Consider the following 17,908-nt stretch of genomic DNA (forward strand, 5'->3'; position numbering starts at 1 on the left):
AAATGCAAAAATATCATGTCTTTGGCCCAAATCCTCCAATGGCTTTCCATTGCACTTAGAGTAAAATTCAAATTCCTTTCCATGGTCTGTAAGGCCGGTCATGATGTGGCACCCCTACTGCTACCTCGTTGAGTTTATATCCGAGCATTCTTCCCCCTATTTATTCTGTCCCAGTTACAGTGGCCTTCTTCAGCTTATCAATACCAGCAGCCACACTGCACCTCAGGGTTTCTACACGTGCTGTTCCATGTGTCTGGACTGTTCCTCCCCCATATATCCACATGGCTCTCTCCCTCACTTTGTTCAGGTCAGCAGTTAGCTTTCTCTGACCACCCTTTCTAAACAACCTCACTCCATAAATCTGTAGCCCCCCTTGTTTTATTTTTGTAACATTAAATACTGCCTAATATAGCATATGTATGTATTTATTTATTATCTGTCTTCTCCAACCAGAATGTAAGCTACTTTTGGGGAAGGACTTGGCCTATTTCTGTCACTGTTGCATCCCAAGTGCCTATGACAATGCCAGACACATAGCATCTCCCACTCCCTCCTGCATCCCATCCCGCAGTTCCTCTCTGGCCTCCAGGAATTCCTGAGAGGACCCCGAGCAGCCCCTCCTCTTCCCACTGTCCTCCTCAGCATTTTTTAGAAAGGGTTATTGTGAGGGGCCAGAGAACCCCTAGGCCTTTACTGTGCAGGGAACTGTGGGCCAGAGAGAAATCACTGCCAGGGGTGGGCTCAGCTGTTGTCTCCCCTCCAAGGCTGGACGTGTCTCGTTCCTGGGGCAGTTTAAGAAACGAGTGGGTTATAGGCCTGGAGTGGATGGACAGACCAGCGCAAGGTTTGGCCTTCTCTTTCTCCTTACTTTCCCAGGGTGGCTGGGCTAGATGCCCCCTTTTCCCTCCCTCTCTAGGACCAACCACTCCTCATCCACAAATCCCTCCCCGAGTTCAAGCACAGACTCCATCATGAAAACTGTTTTCCTCGGTAGCTTAGTGAGCTGGTGCTGGTCCCGCCTCCCTGTGAAGCTAACCCAGCTGCAGGAGGGCACTTGGCCCCACTGCCTTCCCAGACTGTCCACAGGAGGGTGCCCAGCAGGGCAGCACACAGGGCCCCAAAGGAGGATCCGAAGGGCAAGCAGGGCACTGAGGAGCAGAAACCCAGGTGTGAGTCCCGGTCCCCATCCCTGCCCGCAGTGTCTCAGGCCGATCCTAACATCCTGCATGCCGTGTTCTTTTTTAAAAAAATGTATTGAGATATAATTGACATTGTGTAAGTTTAATGTGTACAAACCTGTTAATTTGACACATTTATATATTGCAATATGATTACCACTGTAAGTTTAGTTAACAGCTTTATCACGTCACAGAATTATAATTTCTTTTTTGTGGTGAGAACAACTGGTCTTTTAGCAAGTTTGAAGTGTATAATATAGTATTGTTGACTATATCATTATGCTGTGCATTAGATCTTCAGAACTTATTTATCTTCTAGTTGCAAGTTTGTATCCTTTAACATCTCCCCAGTTCTCCCACCCAGCCCCTAGTAACCACCATCCAACTCTGTTTCTATGAGTTCAGCTTTTTTAGATTCCACATATAAGTGAGAGCATAGAGTATTTTTCTTTCTCGGTCTGGCTTATCTCACTAAGCATAATGCCTTCAAAATCTATCCATGTTGTTGCAAATGGCAGGATTTCCTTCTTTCTCATGGTTATATAATATTCCATTGTATATATATCACATCTTCTTTATCCATTCATCTATTAAGGGACACAGGTTATTTCCATATCTTTTGCGAATAAAACTGCAATAAACATGACATATCTTTTTGAAATCCTATTTTCATTTCCTTTGGATATATACCAGAAGTGGGATTGTTCATAAAATCAACATACAGAAATCAGTTCTGTTTCCATACACTAACAATGAAATATCTTAAAATGAAATAATGAAACTATCCTGCTCACAATAGCTTCATAAAACAATAAAATACTTAGGAATAAACTTAACCAAGGAAATGAAAGATCTGTACAATGAAAACTGCAAGACTTTGAGGAAAGAAATAGAAGAAGACACAAATAAACAGAAAGATATTCCATGTTCATGGGTTGGAGGAGTTAATATTTTTTAATTGTCCATACTACCCAAAGCCATTTATATATTTGGTTCAATCTCTACCAAAATTTCAATGGCATTTTTCACAGAAATAGAAAAAAAAAAAATCCTAGAATTTGTATGAAAACACAGAAGACCCTGAATAGCTAAAGCAGTGCTGAGAACAAAGATGGGGGCATCACACTCCCTGACTTCTCACTATATTACAAAGCTACAGTAATGAAAGCAGTACCATACCGGCATAAAAATAGACACACAGACCAATGGAAGAGAACTGAGAACTCGGAAATAAGCCCCACATACAGGGTCAACTAATATTTGACAAGGGAGACAAGAATACTCAATGGGAAAAGGATAGTGTCTTCAACAAACAATGCTAGGAAAACGGGATAACCACATGAAGAAAAATGAAATTGGGGCCCTTTCTCACAGCACTCACAAAAATTAACTTGAAATGGATTAAAGTCTATGTAAGACCTGATACCATAAAACTCCCAGAAGAAAACATAGGGAAGAAGCTCCTTAACATTGGTCTTAGCAACAGTTTTTTGGATATGACACCAAAGCACAAGCAACAAAAGTAAAAATCAACAAGTGGGACAACATTAAACTAAAAACCTCCAGCACAGAAAAAGTAACAACAAAATGAAAAGGCAACTTACAGAATAGGAGAAAATATTTGCAAACCACATATTGGATACGGGATTAATAACCAAAATATATAAAGAACTCATACAACTAAATAGCAAAAGAAACCCCAAACAACCCAATTAAAACAATGGGCCAAGGAAATGAATGGATATTTTCCCAAAGAAGACATACAAGTGGCCAATGGTACATGAAATATTGCTGAACATCACTAATCATCAGTGAAATGCAAATCAAAACCACAGTGAGATACCACCTCACACTTGTTAGAATGGCTACTATCAAAAAGACAAGAAATAAGTTTTAGTGAAGATGTGGAGAAAAGGGAACACGTGCACTGTTAGTGAGAATGTAAATTGGTACAACCACTGTCGAAAACAGGATGGATTTCCTCAAAAAATTAAAAATAGATCCAGCAATCCCGCTTCTGGGTGTATATGCACAGGCTGTGTTCTAACAGCAGGTATCTCACCTTGCCTGGCTGGGCATATGCAAAAAATCTTAACACTTGAACCAGGAGAAACATGGGTCTTTGGGACCCTATGCAGCCCTGGGCCCCAGGAACAGTAGCCAAGAGCTTTCTTATAGGCTTGTCCCCAGTTCCTACAAGTATGACCCAGGCCTTCTCGACTCGGGCTGCCTTAAAGTACCATTGCCCCCACGACTGGGGTCTCTGTAGGCTGTGCCCAGGCCTGGCCCTTGGTCTTCAGAAGAGCCTCGTGGCAATGGCAATAGCTCCATCTCCTGAGGCCGGGGGCCCTGAGTCTGAGTCAGACCCCTACACTGTGGCCCCCTGCCCACCTCTTGGCTAACATGGCCCAATTCAGCCTTGGCAAACCTACTCTCTGTTGCTATCCCATTTATCTGGTGTCCCAGCTTTACCCTTAACCTGGCCTGGAACACTCTGGGAGCCCTTTCTCAGTTTGTGTGCCACTGTGAGACCAGCAGGGGCAGAGGGAAGCTTGTGGACCTGAGCCAGCTGGCTTTCCTCCCAGCATACCACCCTGAAGGCCTCCTGCTCTCCTGCCACATCCCACTTTGTAGGTTTCTCTTTCTCACCAGTCAAAATAAGTGGTAAGTCATGGGCCTTTCCTTCTCAGGACATGTTGCAGATGGTTCCTGGGCCAAGGAGTGTCTCCTGACCTGCTCCCTTTGTTATTTTTCCAACTTCTGGACATATTGCATGACATACACTTCAATAAAAAAGTATAGCCTAGTGAATTAGAAGGGCTACTGAAAACATCAGTAATAATCAAGAGCCTGAAAATAAGGTCAGTAAAGGTGGAGTTACGAAAAATGGAAGCCCCAAAAGGTCTTGATATAATTTTTGACATTGCATGAAGTAGTCAAAAAGTGTCTAGTCTCTACCAATGATTGAATAATAAAAATGAATGTAGTTAGAACCAGATAGTTTGATGAGGCTATAAAGACTATGCAAATTCTATTGGAAATCTACATATCCTTTACCTACAGAGAGATCAGAGTTAATACTGTAACAACTGAGTCAAGACATAACTTCGCTGACACTAGGCGTCCACTAACCCCCTAGGGAAAAACAAAGCAGCTCATGCTTTGAAACTGACTAAAAAGCAAGCAGACAATGATGAGATTGTCCCTGAGGTTTTCATAACAGAATGAATTTAGGACAGACTGAATGGTATGTGGATGCTGGATGAAGAAATCTCTTTTTTTTTCCCAAGTTAAGAGGTTGGTCTTCAAGTTCTTATATACAGAATGGATTGCTATTCACCCAAGTATGGTGCCCATCTAGAGACTCTAAATTCCACATCTTTTTTACTCCCACATAGGAGCAGCCATGTGACTATGTTCAGGTCAATAGGATGCAACCAGAAATGATACATGCATCTTCCAGTTCAATTTTCTCAAAAGTGAAGTCACTTGCCTTCATCTCTCTTTCACCTCCATGGAAGGAACCATGGATGAGGAGGCAATTCAACTGTGTGGATAACAATGCTCAAGTGGAATAGCGTTACAGGCTGAATTGTGTCCCCCCAAAATTCATACGTTGAAGTCAACCTCAGTACCTCAGAATGTCGCTGTATTTGGAGAGAGGGTCTTTCAAGAGGTAATTAAGTTAAAACAAGGCCATTGGTGTAGGCCTTCATCCAATATGACTGGTGTCCTTATAAGAAAGGAAATTTGGACACAGGTATGTACAGAAGGAAGATGATGTGAAGATACAGGGAGAAGACGACCACCTATAAGCCACGGAGAGAGGCAGTAGAAGAAATAACCCTGGCCACACCTTGATTTCTGACTTCTAGCCTCCAGAATTATGTGAAATAAATTTCTGTTGTTTAAGCCACCCAGTCTGTGGTACTTAGTTACGGCAGTTCTGTCAAACTAATATAAAAGGTAAGATGGATGAAACCAGTATCCCTGAATGAAGCAGAGCTGATTGTCTGCCTAACTCTGGACTTTTATGGGAGTGAACTAATCTATTCTGTTGAGTTCATGTATTTTGGTGTCCCTTTGCTATAGCAGCTTAACCTATACTCTAGTATAATACTTAGAGGGGGAAAAAAGGGAAACAAGCATTTAACAACAGAGAAGGAGCGAGGCAAACCATGATATATTCATTGAACATAACCATGAGCTAGGACCTCAGCATGGAAAATGACTGATAAAAATTTAAGTGCATAAGTCATATATTCCTTAAAGTATGTAAAATATGCATACACAAAATGTCTAGAAGCAACTGTAGTTATAGAAAAAAAAACTATTGGTTGTGTTAGAGGATTCAACACATAAAACATGGCTTCTTTATTTTGATAATTTAAATCAGTTCCATTAACAATATATGTACCTTTAGACTTACCTCTATAACTTCTATTTACTATCCTATAAGTTTAAGTCAGCAAAGAGAATCATGCTTAGACATTAACCCCACCTATTCTGATTCTAAGAAAAGTGCTACACACTGTTCCTCCTTCCTATCTCTTTGCTTTCTTCTCACCAGTTCTTCCCAGCATTGTCTTACTCCCTGCTTTCTTACAGACCAGTAAGTGGAGCAGAGCGGTCAGAGATGGAAGAATTGAAGACAAGGAGGAGAGATGGGAGGAAATACAGAGCAGACATTTCAGTTCCTTTCATTCCACCTCAATTCCTGCAGAATTCATCACAAAACTGAGGCAAAGCTATTGAAGCTGCCAAAAATTATAGACACATCTGTGTGTTATCTACGAGGTGTAAATGAGGCATATGAATGTTCACCAATGTGAACAAGCTTAGCTGAAGTAACAGCATAGGAAGTCATTAATTAGATTGTTCAGCTGACCAAATCCATTCAGTGAATGGCTGTTACAAAAGCATCGTAATTATGAGCTTCTGAGTCCTGGCCCATAGACTGTTTCCCAGCTCATTATTCAGAAGAAGCAGTTTACAACTCATACCATATCATCTCTTATTTCTGTTTCATGAGAATACAGCCTTCTTTGTTAGGAATGTATGAATTTCCTTTCAAAGCTACCAATAGAAAATGATTAAAAGAAATTCCAAGTGAAAGTGGGTATGCCTCATTGTTTTGTTTTAAATCTATATTAGCAAATGTAAGGTTTTCAGAAGATTATTTATTTTATGATTGTTTGTAATGAAAAACAATTTTTCGACATACACAGTAATTTTATCACTGATGTTTTAAAATACTGTTTCTTCTTGTAATGTCTTAAATTGAAGGGGGGAGGCATGTTCAAGTAATTGAAAGGTAGCAGTAAGCACCTGTCAGATGCTGGAAGCAATGATGAGCTATCTTGAGTTCCATAACTGAGGATCAATACAAAACAAAATAGCACTTTAGTAATAGCTTTAAGGCTTTATTTATTCCTCAACGCACCCAGAGAGGAATGGTGTTGCATAGAGGCCTAACTTGTATCTATTTTGAGCAAAAGCACCAGTGTGGATTTCCTAGAAAAGGTGCTAAGCAAACAATGCCTCCAACACTGCATAACCTCCATGGGTAGTAATACTGAGAAATTGTAATCAAACACAATTGAATAATCATGTAGTAGAGGTGACTATGACAGTGGATATGAATTTGAACATATGACCACTAATTTCATGAATTTTATTGAACATAGAGATAAATGCAGGGAGGGCTCACTTTTTACAGTAATGTAAGATCATAAAAATGACTATGCAAGCTGAAACAGTGCAAAGTAATCTTAATAATCAATGGGGGGAAATTACATTTGCTCAACGACCTTTAAAAATTTTTTGTCAAAACACTAAAAACTCTCTTACTGTGATTTATAAATGTACAGAGAATTGAAAATAATAGTAAAACTAGTATTTATTTATTATACCATAATTTAAACATTAGAAACATTGAGAATCAAAGTGTTTTCTTTATTTGTAAAAATCTTATGAAGAGTAGTTTGAATACTGCTTTTCTTCCCCTGGTCGTATACCTTATAACACAAAGCTAGTATCTCTTTTATGACTTGATGAATTGTCAGATTCCTTTCTAAGTTTGGATCCACTTCCAACATTTTGTCTTTGCCCTTTCTTATGTCATGAAATATCTCTGAGAGTTCCTTTAATGTAGAGTTTTATGCCAGTGTCACTTCCCCTGGGACACTGTCATCCTTTCAGTAACAATCACTTTCCTCATTTATGTCGATAAGTTCGCCTTCACTAAGTTCGTCTGGCTGTATATCTAGAGTCTCAAATGGCAAACAGTGGCACTGTCAACATCCCATGGTCAGCTATTTCAAATTTCACTTTCAGCATGATCACTTTTCATTTCTTTGCTGGCAATTCTCTCTTTGCATGATGTATTTTTGCAAAATGTTATGTGGTTTATCACTGAGAAACAAAGCGTCAACAGAACTACACACTTTGCTGTCTGAACTGAATAACAGATGTGCCATGACCAATCGCCCACAGACTTTGAAAGAAGTGGTATGATTTGTCACAGATCATGATGCACATTTGTTACTGACATCACGATTTGTGCCCTGAAGAGCTAGCAGATAAGTTTGCACTTGATGCAATTACTAACTGAAATTCAAATCACTCTACTGGGGGACTGGTGTTATTTAGCTAATCCGTGGTAATTGAAATTTGTGTATATCAGAACCATGCAAAGTGAGGACTGTTGTACACCAATACTGTTGTTTAGGCACTTTAAAACCTGCTATTATACATAAGGTGGGCAGGGGATAAAAGAAATAACTCAACGTCCTAAAAGGAAAGTATTAACCAAGTGAAATATAGGATAGTCTAGATAATAAAGGGTAAAAATGATAAATGCCTACAAACCCACGGTGCCCCCCATGCTATGTCCTCTCAGGCAAGATGCTCAGGCTTTGTGTGCCTCTGTAAAATGCAGCATAATAACTGTCAACTGAAAAAAAATAAACAACGTGAGAGTTAGGAGTTAAGTTTTATTTGGTGCAAAATGAGGACTATAGCCCGGGAGACAGAATTTCAGAAAGCTCTGAGAAACTGATCTAAAGAGGTAGGAGGGAAGGTCAGTGATTCTGGTGAAGGGGGAGTACAGGCAATCAAGTACATAGTTTTTGCAGAAGGTTGCTGCTAGTCTCGTGAAGGTTACTGCTAGTCACGAGGAACAGGCATCACCATGAAGGATTTTAGTGCTTCTCTAGATACGAGGAGATGCAAGAATTGGGCTCATAAAATCTTCTCCTGAAAATCTCTATCTGAAGACCTGTTCTGCCAGTTTTTCCCAGAGCCCAGAGTGCCTCCTTCCTGACCTCCACCCTGAACTCCTCTCAGGGGGTGTTGAAGGTCAGCAGCTGCAGCAGCTCTTGATTTAATCCTTGTAGAGGCAGATGGCAAGTGCCAATTTGTAGTTGGCATAACAATACCTACCTTATAGGGGTATCATAATAACTGAATCAAAATTAAACAATATCTACTTATAGGGTTATCATATGTAAAAGCCTGAGAACAATACCTAGCACACTGTAAGCACTACACAAACACTGGCTATGAGAGCAGGAAATAAGAGCAGGAAATAAGAGCAGGAAATAAGAGCAGGAAATAAGAGCAGGAAACCCTAGTAGATGAAGGAAGATGTGGTCTAGAGGGAATTATATCTAAACCAAGACAGAAAACCTGACCTTAAAGTCAAAAGGAAATATTTAGGGTGTTTTTATATTTCCTTTTGTCAAGAACTATAGTAAGAGTGATGCAGTCTTCATGTTGTATTTGATATAAAATATCACTCTTCTTAGAGAGAAGCCTGATTTAAAATTGAAGCTAAAATATCTAATAGTGAAGAAGAATACAAGTAGGCATCTATATTTTCTTAGAAATAAAATAGATTAAATGACTCCTGGTTTTATAAATCATTGAATTTGTAAAATAATTTGCAGTTATTTACATATTTCCAGTAGTGCCCAAATGAGGTCGTGGATGAAATTTTTCTTTAAAAATCATTCCCATCAAAGTAATCTACTTGAAATAGGCCATGTTGTTTCCTTTACTAGTGAGCTAAAGACTTCTGCAAGGACAATTTACTTCAGCACTGGATTTTACCTGTGTCTGTTTTATCTTCTTGGCTATGGTTATAGTGAAACTTTCACTGATACTCACAAAGCAGCCACACTCCCTGTGGCAATTTACAGCCAAACACTACCTGTAAGTTTTGCATCAGAACCCACATGAAAGCTCCTCCCTCTCAGCTGCAGGATCATCCCTCACCTCAAGTTAAGTCCTGATCAACAAACTGAAGAGCAGCATGTCAAAACCTATCACTTGCGTGCTCCTCTGGGTGGCTGAGTCATGGCCTCACCGACAAGGCTTTCTTTACCAAGTCCAGGTCTTCCTTAGGGCTCTGGTTCCATGAACCAGCAGGGCAACAAGAGTAATATTATCAGTCACATGGGCGTAATTTATGATAGGGTCAGAAAAACCTGACTTTCCGAAAGTTTCTGTGTTTTTACACAATCATGTGGTAGCACTCAGCTGAATGTCCAAGATGCACCAAGTGTTAGAGCTGGAAGGAGCCGTTGCCAACATTGTTATCATTTAAGCGATAACAACACTGATGGCCAGAAAGGTTGCAAAGTTATCAGGTTGCCATACTAGGTCTAAGAGCATCTCTTCAGTCTCCCAGCCCAATGCTCTTTCCTGCTCATCTTATATCTTTGTCTCTCATGGTCATTTCTTTTTTTGTTTCATTATATACTTAGATACACATAACTGCAATTTAATTGAATAGATACTACCAAGAGATTCATATCCATGTGTGACTTAGCATATGCACCCACCCCAAAATGCTCATTTTTTAATGCTTTCATAATACCCTTACAAGCAAAAAAAAATTCTTAGCTAAACATAAGAATGCATGGAAATGATCTGAGACCAATGAAATATCATATAAGAGAAGGGTCTTATATAAAACACTGCCAACTGCTGAGTAAGCTTGCCCCACAAGCACAGTCAAGGTTGTGAGCTGTTAACATCCCTGCTTTTCTTGCCTCGAGCTGGTTATTATGTGCTGTCTGTGCCATCTGGGTGCATCGTAAGTGTGTGGCGATTTTGCAATAAACCTGGTAACTAAAATGTAATCATGAAGCAGAATGACAGTGCAAAAGAATAAGAAATAAGGTCAGAAATAAAATACATTTTAAAATGAAATGTACCCTTACTCTTTCAAGTTGAGAAATTCAAATATATTATTGATATCTGACATTAGTGATTGAACATGAAAAATGAAATAAAGAAAAAAGGTCATTTCCTGAAGAGGTCAACATGTACACGTAACACACACACACACATACAGACACACATGTTCACTTGGAGAGCCACCCTTCTAGGCTGGCAGGGCCCTGTGAATGACAGCCTATGAGGGCAGTAGGTGATAAGGTCCATCTGTACTTTGCTTTCTTCACCATTCTGTCCCCATAGTATTTTGTTCTCAGGTTTTCTTTCCTTTTTTTCTTTTCTTTTTAGCACCAGGCTCACCTTGCCTACCTGGACCTGGTCCCTGATGCACCCTGGAATCTCACATACATGGGGCCAATACCTCACTCAGAAGGACACTTCTGAGTCCCTGCATATTCATTTGTATTCCACACCATGCTAGGACTCGGGCAAACCATCAGCTGATGACTAGATTCCAAGAGAAAATGTAAAATTTGAATTATTTTAGAAAGAGCACCATCTTTCCTTTCAATTTGTCTATAAAGACACAGCTATAACTTAAGGAAGTTCTCGCATGGCCCTGATTTTTGGCCAGAATGATCAATCTAATATATAAAATATTTCTAATATGAAAATATGTCCACTTTATTATATGCCTGTAGTATTAGTCATCTAAGATTCCTAGACTATACTGAAAACCTGAATGCAGGTAAGTATCTGACAAAGATATTGGAAGTAAAATTGGATTGGGGGTCAGGCATCTAAAAATATATCTATCTTGCGGTTGGTTTCCTCATCTGTAGAGACACGGCATTGTGTTGGAAATTTTTTTATTACTACACAATGGGTGCTTTATCTCCTTCATTGGCCATGGAAATGTTAGCCTAGCTCCTTTTTCTCATCCTCTTTAAAACACAAGTGAAGAATGTTGACTTGAATTATCCAGTTAACTGTCTAGATCTGAAATATAGAGTTAGCAAACACACCCTAAGATGTCTTCTTGCTCCGAGAGTGAATGGCTGAGTATGGAGCATGGATGATGGAGTATAGAGACACACTCCCAAAAGTCAAAATAATGCTCACTATAAAAGGCCGGCTGAATTCTTTCATTAAAAAAATGCACTATAAGGAATTTCATCTTAAAGCTAAATAATAATGGTACAATTATATTTTTCTCCCAAGGAGGGAAAGATGGAGGAAAGGAAGGATAGAAGGAAGGGCTGAAAGAAAGGGGGAAGGAAGATAGGAAGAAAGGAGTGAAGGAAGGAAGTCAGGCAGAAGGAAGGAAGGAAATATGTAATTGTCATTAAACTCTTTTCCCTCAGAGGAAAGATTAATGTAATGGTTGATAATAATGCCCAATCAAATAGAAAGTTTCTCTTTCTACTATCAAAACATGCAACATAGAATCTTTTTTTTTCCTTCACGTATCAAAAGAGATAAAGTTTACTACCTTCAAAGTCCACGTCTCCAACTAATTTTGTCTTTCCTGTCATTGGGTCATGGACATAGTTGATACCCACATCAATTACAGCAGCACCTTCTTTAACCATATCAGATGTAATCAACTTTGGAATACCTGAAAGCAAAACAGAGTTGTAAAACACTGGAAAATACTTAAGCTTTGTCCTTGAGTAGAACAAAGTTTATATATTAGTTTCTTATTGTCATGGAAAGGTAGCACATGGGGGCCCCTCTGGGTGAAATCCTGCCAGGATTTACCCTTTCACCTTAGAGACTGCTTACCAAAGCAATTTCTTACCAAAGCATTTCTCCAAATGGACACCCACTTGAGCAGCATCCTTTTGTATTTCATGTACTATAAATAGCATGGGAAGATTATGGAGATAAAACAGGCTCCTGCTGAGGGTGAGTGGAGTGAAAACAACTTGGAAGATGGAGGTGGAGAGAAGGAAGAGCGGGAGGGAGGGAGGGAGGGAGGAAGGATACAAAGAAAAAAAGTGAAAATGGTAATAATTCATATTCCTCAGGGTTGTGGTAAACTGTAAAGTGCTGAATACAAAGTATTATCTCATCCACTCCAAACCTGAAAGGCTATCTTGAGCTTTATATTTATTTTTCTTGGTTTCTTTGATTCATTATGTCTGTATATGACTTGGAATGGTGTAAGAAACAGTTAGTTCTACTCACTATTTCTCCATTCAAGTTTGAAAGATAGCTCTACAGAGATGTTATGTCACCATCTATATTTTATAACTCTTTTCAAATTTTATTTCAGGTACAACAGTACCAGCTAACAATGGCTAGTGTTCCAATTTTTTTGTTATAAATTAAAAAACCATTCCCAAACTTAGTGTCTTAAAACAACTAATTATTATGTTCCACAGTTGTGTGAGTTGGCTGAGCTCAGCTGGATGGATCTTCTTGGGGATCTTTCACATAAATGGAGTCCGATAGTGGCTGTGGCTGGAGTCATCTAAAGCTATGATGCAGCTGGTCGTCCGAGGTGGCGCACTCACAGGGCTACAGTTGATGCTCATGGTGGCTGAGCGCAGCTGGGGCCGTCAAATGGAGCACATAGGTGTGGCCTCTCCATGCGGCTTGGGCTTCTCACAACCTGGCAGCTGGCTTCCAAGAGTGAGTGTTCCAAGTGATAGGAAATAGAAGGTGCCCGTCACTTAAGACTGGAACCTGGAAACTGGCACAGTGTCACTTCTGTCATATTCTATTGGGCAGGCAGTGACAGAATCCACTTAGATTTAAAAGGAGGGATGGAGATGCCATTTCATTCTTGCCACAAATCAAAGAATTTGTGTCCATCTTTACTCCACCAGAATGCCTCTGGTGGACACTGTGTCTGGTAGGTGATTTACTCACTTTCACTTGCTACATCCCTTGCTGGAAAAGGGTTACCTGTTGTTGTGTCAGCAGACACTTTCTTCTAGCGTCTGAATATTCATTTAAACATTCCAGATGGTTTAAATGTCACCTTGTGGCATATGATTTTTACTGCTAGTAAGAATTGAAAGGCTATAAAGAAACAGTGCCAAAATAGATGTAGCTAGCTGATAGGTTCCTCAGCCACGTAATGATACAACCAAGAAGGCATCAGTGTTTGAGATATATTTTTTCTCTTGCTTTCCTATCCTATCCCATAGAACTTCTTCCTTTTTACCAGTTCTAGCATCGATATTGAGTATTGCTCTAAAGATAGTCATAAAATCCTGTTTCTTCTTGGCATTCAATAGAAAAAGAAACCATAATTGATTATAACTGCAGGAAATATTTTTAAGATCAAAATGTTGATGAAATAGTTATTAAAATCCAGCTACTGTGCTTTTGAGAAAGATCCAAATCTCCCTCCTAATTAGAATTGTTAAATAAAATATCTCAGAAAATATCAACTGGGAATGGTCAAATACACAATTTTCAGAAAAGAGGGAAATGTGAGCTTGATTTTAATTCCCAGGAAAATTACAAAATGGAAAAAAACTGAATGCATTTTTTTCTGATGATTATGTTACATATGTCCATTGCAGAAAATCTGAAAAATATTTAAAAGTTTAAGAGTGAAACAAAAATCACTATAATCTTGCCATCCAAAGATAAGAAGTATATTTTTATTGTATTTCTTTCTAGGATTTCAAAATATTTCTACATTAGATATAAAAGCCTGTAATTTGGTTTGCACCATGCTTCACTGTATATCTTACCACTTTGCATTAAAATTAAATTGTGAGCTTTTTCCTATTTTATCAATTATTTGAAATTTAAAAATTACATGAAATAATTTATTATATAAATTACCATAAGTCATTCATTCCTGCACTCTTTCCAATATTTTGCTATTATAAATAATGCAGTGATGATCATTTATGTTCAGAAAACTATGATGATTTCTGAATTGCAGCATCACATTTGACAGAATTTTTCACTGAACCCCTATTAACATGGAAAAATGTGGGCTGTATAAAAGCTCTCATTGGTACAGTCATGACTGTTTAAATCACATATTCTGAAATGGTTTATCAATGCATCCGTTAAAAAGGTCTATTGAGGTCTTCCATGAAAAGTATTTTTCAGTGCCATTTTCAAATTTTGTATGAAGAACTTCGAAGAACACACTGGCATTATAATGTTTGCTTTATCTTTGTCTTCCTCCAGGTCCATTTTCCACCTTTCCCTGCTCTAGTTTACGGCAGAGATGGGACTGATCCTTACAGAGGTCTTGTGTGCTTCCTGTCTTTTTTGGAACCCTGTCACAGCCATGAGAACAAGTACAAGCTAGCCAACTGGCAGGTTCCAATCCTGTGAAGAGAGCTGAGTTGTTTCAGTGGAGGCCATTTTCGACCAGTCAACTAGCCAACCACCAGCTGAAGGCAGATACTTGAACAAGCCAAGTCAAGGTCAGAAGAGATGAGCCAAGGTCACCATAATTGACCAGCTGAACCAGATTCATGAGAAATTTTTTTTAAAAGGCGGTTGTTTAAAGTGACTGAGTTTGTTTTTTTTGTTTTTTTACACAGCTAAAGCTGCATAGCCCATATTAGCAAATGACACAAAATTGGATAGAATAGCTAGTAGGTAGCCACTTTGGAATATGGACGATAAACAGCAATAAGAATTAGAAAGGGGTTACATGTATAATTCTGATCAGTTGCTTTACTTGATTAAAAACTCATTAAAAACTATTAGGCTATGCTAAGACAAATAGTGTCCAGATACAGGGATGTAATGTTTTCCACTATATTTTCAGCAGATTCTCTCTGGAAATGTTGGTTGTATTCTAGAGACTGATCTAGAGAAGAACGATTAGAATGGATCTAGAAATCATGTCATATGGAGCCAGTGCTCTCAAACTAACTGGTTCAACTGTTTACTGTCAGTCTTCGATAAGATGAAAAAGCTTATGCCACAATGCAAAGCAGCTATATCACTAAACAAGCTGTTGAATTCAGCTAGCTTTATTTTTTCAAAGCAAGACTTTTTCAATGAAGAAAGCAGTATGTTGACTTATATTCTGCCACAGCTCCTTATCTTGTTGTGGACCTACAATTATAGTTCCCAGAGGGTAAGAAACAGTCATGGGTCAGTACTGGTCCACACGCCGAATATCTCTGAAGTAGATGAATGGCTGAATAAACTCAGGCTGCCTATCTCAGGGGAAAAAAACCCAAAAAGCTAAAAACAATCAAAACCCAGTAATTGCAGCAGTGTCTCCAGTATGTTAAACTGAATAGGGAGTAGATTTACTTTATATATTTTCAGAAGGAAGAATGAAGGGACAAAGGAAGGGAATAGATTTTAGCTCAATATAGAGAACTTTAAGAGTAATAAAATAAGCCACAAAGAGAAATACTGTCCTTATTCCTCATTAGAAATATTCACAATAGGGTAAGGAAGAGATTGAATCCCTCATTTTATCCCTAAAAATTCACAAGGAGAAATTTCCCACAGTGTTAAAGGACAACCTTTTGCATGACCTGGGTGCTACTTTATTAGTCTTAAACTTTGTTATTTAATTCAACATTTCCCTTGGAGTAAACAAACCACTTGGGTGGTGGGTATCTAAGAATCGTCAGACATCCCGCACGTCCTGTCCCAGAGCAGAGGTGCAATATTGCCTCCTCTGTGACCCCACATTGCTAACTTGATAGGGAGAGATGTACACTTAAAATGGAATAATCAGCAGATTAAATGATTTCTTGATGGTCTCCTTCCTGAAAATCTCCGAGGACTCCCTGTTCATAATGAGGTCACAGCTAATTTGAATACTGACTTAGATTTACTGTGTCTAAATCAAGCCCAAATTGAAGATCTCAAAGAGGTGTCAGAGTTTTTGTGGGTAACACTTCTATGATATCGGCAGCATTAATAGGGCTGAGCCTCTATCTAAACATACATAATACTCTCCTAAAGTACAAGCTAAAGATAGACTAAAACTAATACGAAATGGACTAGTTCTTAAAACTTTTGTCCTCCTAGTTAAAAACACCAATGCATTGAGGATATAGACTCATTCAGAATTTTAGAGCCATAAATAGAATATTCATTCCCTGGTTCCCTGTAGTAGCAACCTCAAATTCTATTTTATCTTTGTGCCTCCTGAGACAATGTGTTTCAGCTTTAAATCTGTATTTTGTTTTCTTTAGTGTTCCTTTAGATCATAATAATCAATACTTATTTGCCTTCTGGAAATATCAACAATATACATACCTAGGCTGTTATACCCAGGAGTTTACTAAGGCACCTTCATACTTTTTCCAAATCCTCTGCCAGGACCTAAAGAATCTGAAATTTCCCTGTAATTATATTCTTATCATTCAGATGAAGATTTGGGGCAGAACACATATTTCAGAAGATGTGAATCAAAACTGAATTTGAAGTTTCTAACAGTTCAAAGTAATTTTATGTTATGCTGGTCCATCAGCAGATATAGTCCTCAAGTACATAGGTAATAAAAAACATTACAAGTACAATAAAATAGCTATTAGATTTTATAGAAACATTTGCTGTTGTAAACTCCCACCTTGATATTTAGTAATTTTCAAAACTCTATATTCTAGAATATTCAGTAACATGAAATTTAGTTGTCACACTTGTAATATCATCATTAAAAATTTCTAGGTTTACCTCAAATAGCAAAAACAATCTTGAGAAAGAACAGAGCTGGAGGAATCACCTTCCAGATTTCAGACTACACTACAAAGCTACAGTAATCAAAACAGCATAGTGTTGGCACAAAAACAGACACATAGATCAATGAACAGAATAGAGAGCCCAGAAATAAACCCATGCGTTTATGGTTAATTAATCTATGACAAAGGAGGCAAGAATGTACAATGGAGAAGACAGTCTCTTCAATAAGTGATGCTGGAAAAACTGGACAGCTACATGTAAAAGAATGAAATTAGAACATTCTCTAACATTGTATACAAAAATAAACTCAAAATGGATTAAAGACTTCAATTAAAAAATGGACTAAAGATCTAAATGTAAGACCAGAAACCATAAAACTCCTAGAGGACATAGGCAGAACACTCTTTGACATAAATCATAGCAATATTTTTTTGATCTGTCTCCTAAAGCAAAGAAAATATAAGCAAAAATTTTTTAATGGGACCTAATTTTAAACTTAAAAACTTTTGCACAGTAAAGGAAACCACTGACAAAACAAAAGACAACCTACTGAATGGGAGAAAATATTTGCAAATGATATGACTGATAAGGGGTTAATATCCAACATACATAAACAGTTCGTACAACTCAACATCAAAAAAAAAAAAAAAACCCAGTTAAAAAAATGGGCAGAAGACCTGAATATACATTTTTCTAAAAAGGGCATGTAGATGGCCAACAGACATGAAAAGATGCTCAACATCAGTAAACATCAGGGAAATGCAAATCAAAACCACAGGGAGATATCACCTCATACCTGTCAGAATGGCTGTCATCAAAAAGAACACAAATAACAAATGTTGGTGAGGATGTGGAGAAAAGGGAACGCTTGTACACTGTTGGTGGGAATGTAAATTGGTGCAGCCACT

General features: G+C 38.4%; 1 protein-coding gene and 1 long non-coding RNA gene across 11 annotated transcripts in view; one reads left to right on the top strand and one right to left on the bottom strand.

The window, feature by feature from the left end:
• Window positions 1–17,908, top strand: part of LOC309627955 — a 166,729-nt gene that overhangs the window by 83,318 nt on the left and 65,503 nt on the right. For 2 of the 3 annotated variants that reach the window (XR_014244052.1, XR_014244053.1), the window contains exon 2: window positions 12,749–16,746. This is a non-coding gene — a long non-coding RNA (uncharacterized lncRNA). The remainder of the gene's footprint in view (window positions 1–12,748; window positions 16,747–17,908) is intronic. The other variant, XR_014244054.1, reaches the window with a different exon arrangement.
• The window catches only part of MTHFD2L (methylenetetrahydrofolate dehydrogenase (NADP+ dependent) 2 like), a 145,643-nt gene that overhangs the window by 13,768 nt on the left and 113,967 nt on the right, over window positions 1–17,908 (bottom strand). For 6 of the 8 annotated variants that reach the window (XR_014244010.1, XR_014244011.1, XR_014244012.1 and 3 more), the window contains one exon: window positions 11,854–11,979. The exons of 1 other annotated variant lie outside the window; for it this stretch is intronic. Coding sequence is in view for 4 of the 7 variants with exons in the window: in XM_082390262.1 (XP_082246388.1) it covers window positions 11,854–11,979 (126 nt within the window). In the remaining 3 variants the exon portion in view is untranslated. Of the gene's footprint in view, window positions 4,988–11,853; window positions 11,980–17,908 lie in introns of all 8 variants that reach the window. One more of the 8 variants, XM_082390261.1, reaches the window with a different exon arrangement.

The sequence above is a fragment of the Balaenoptera borealis genome, assembly GCF_965194805.1.
Source record: "Balaenoptera borealis genome assembly, chromosome: 4".
In the NCBI taxonomy this organism is placed as follows: Eukaryota; Metazoa; Chordata; class Mammalia; order Artiodactyla; family Balaenopteridae; genus Balaenoptera; species Balaenoptera borealis.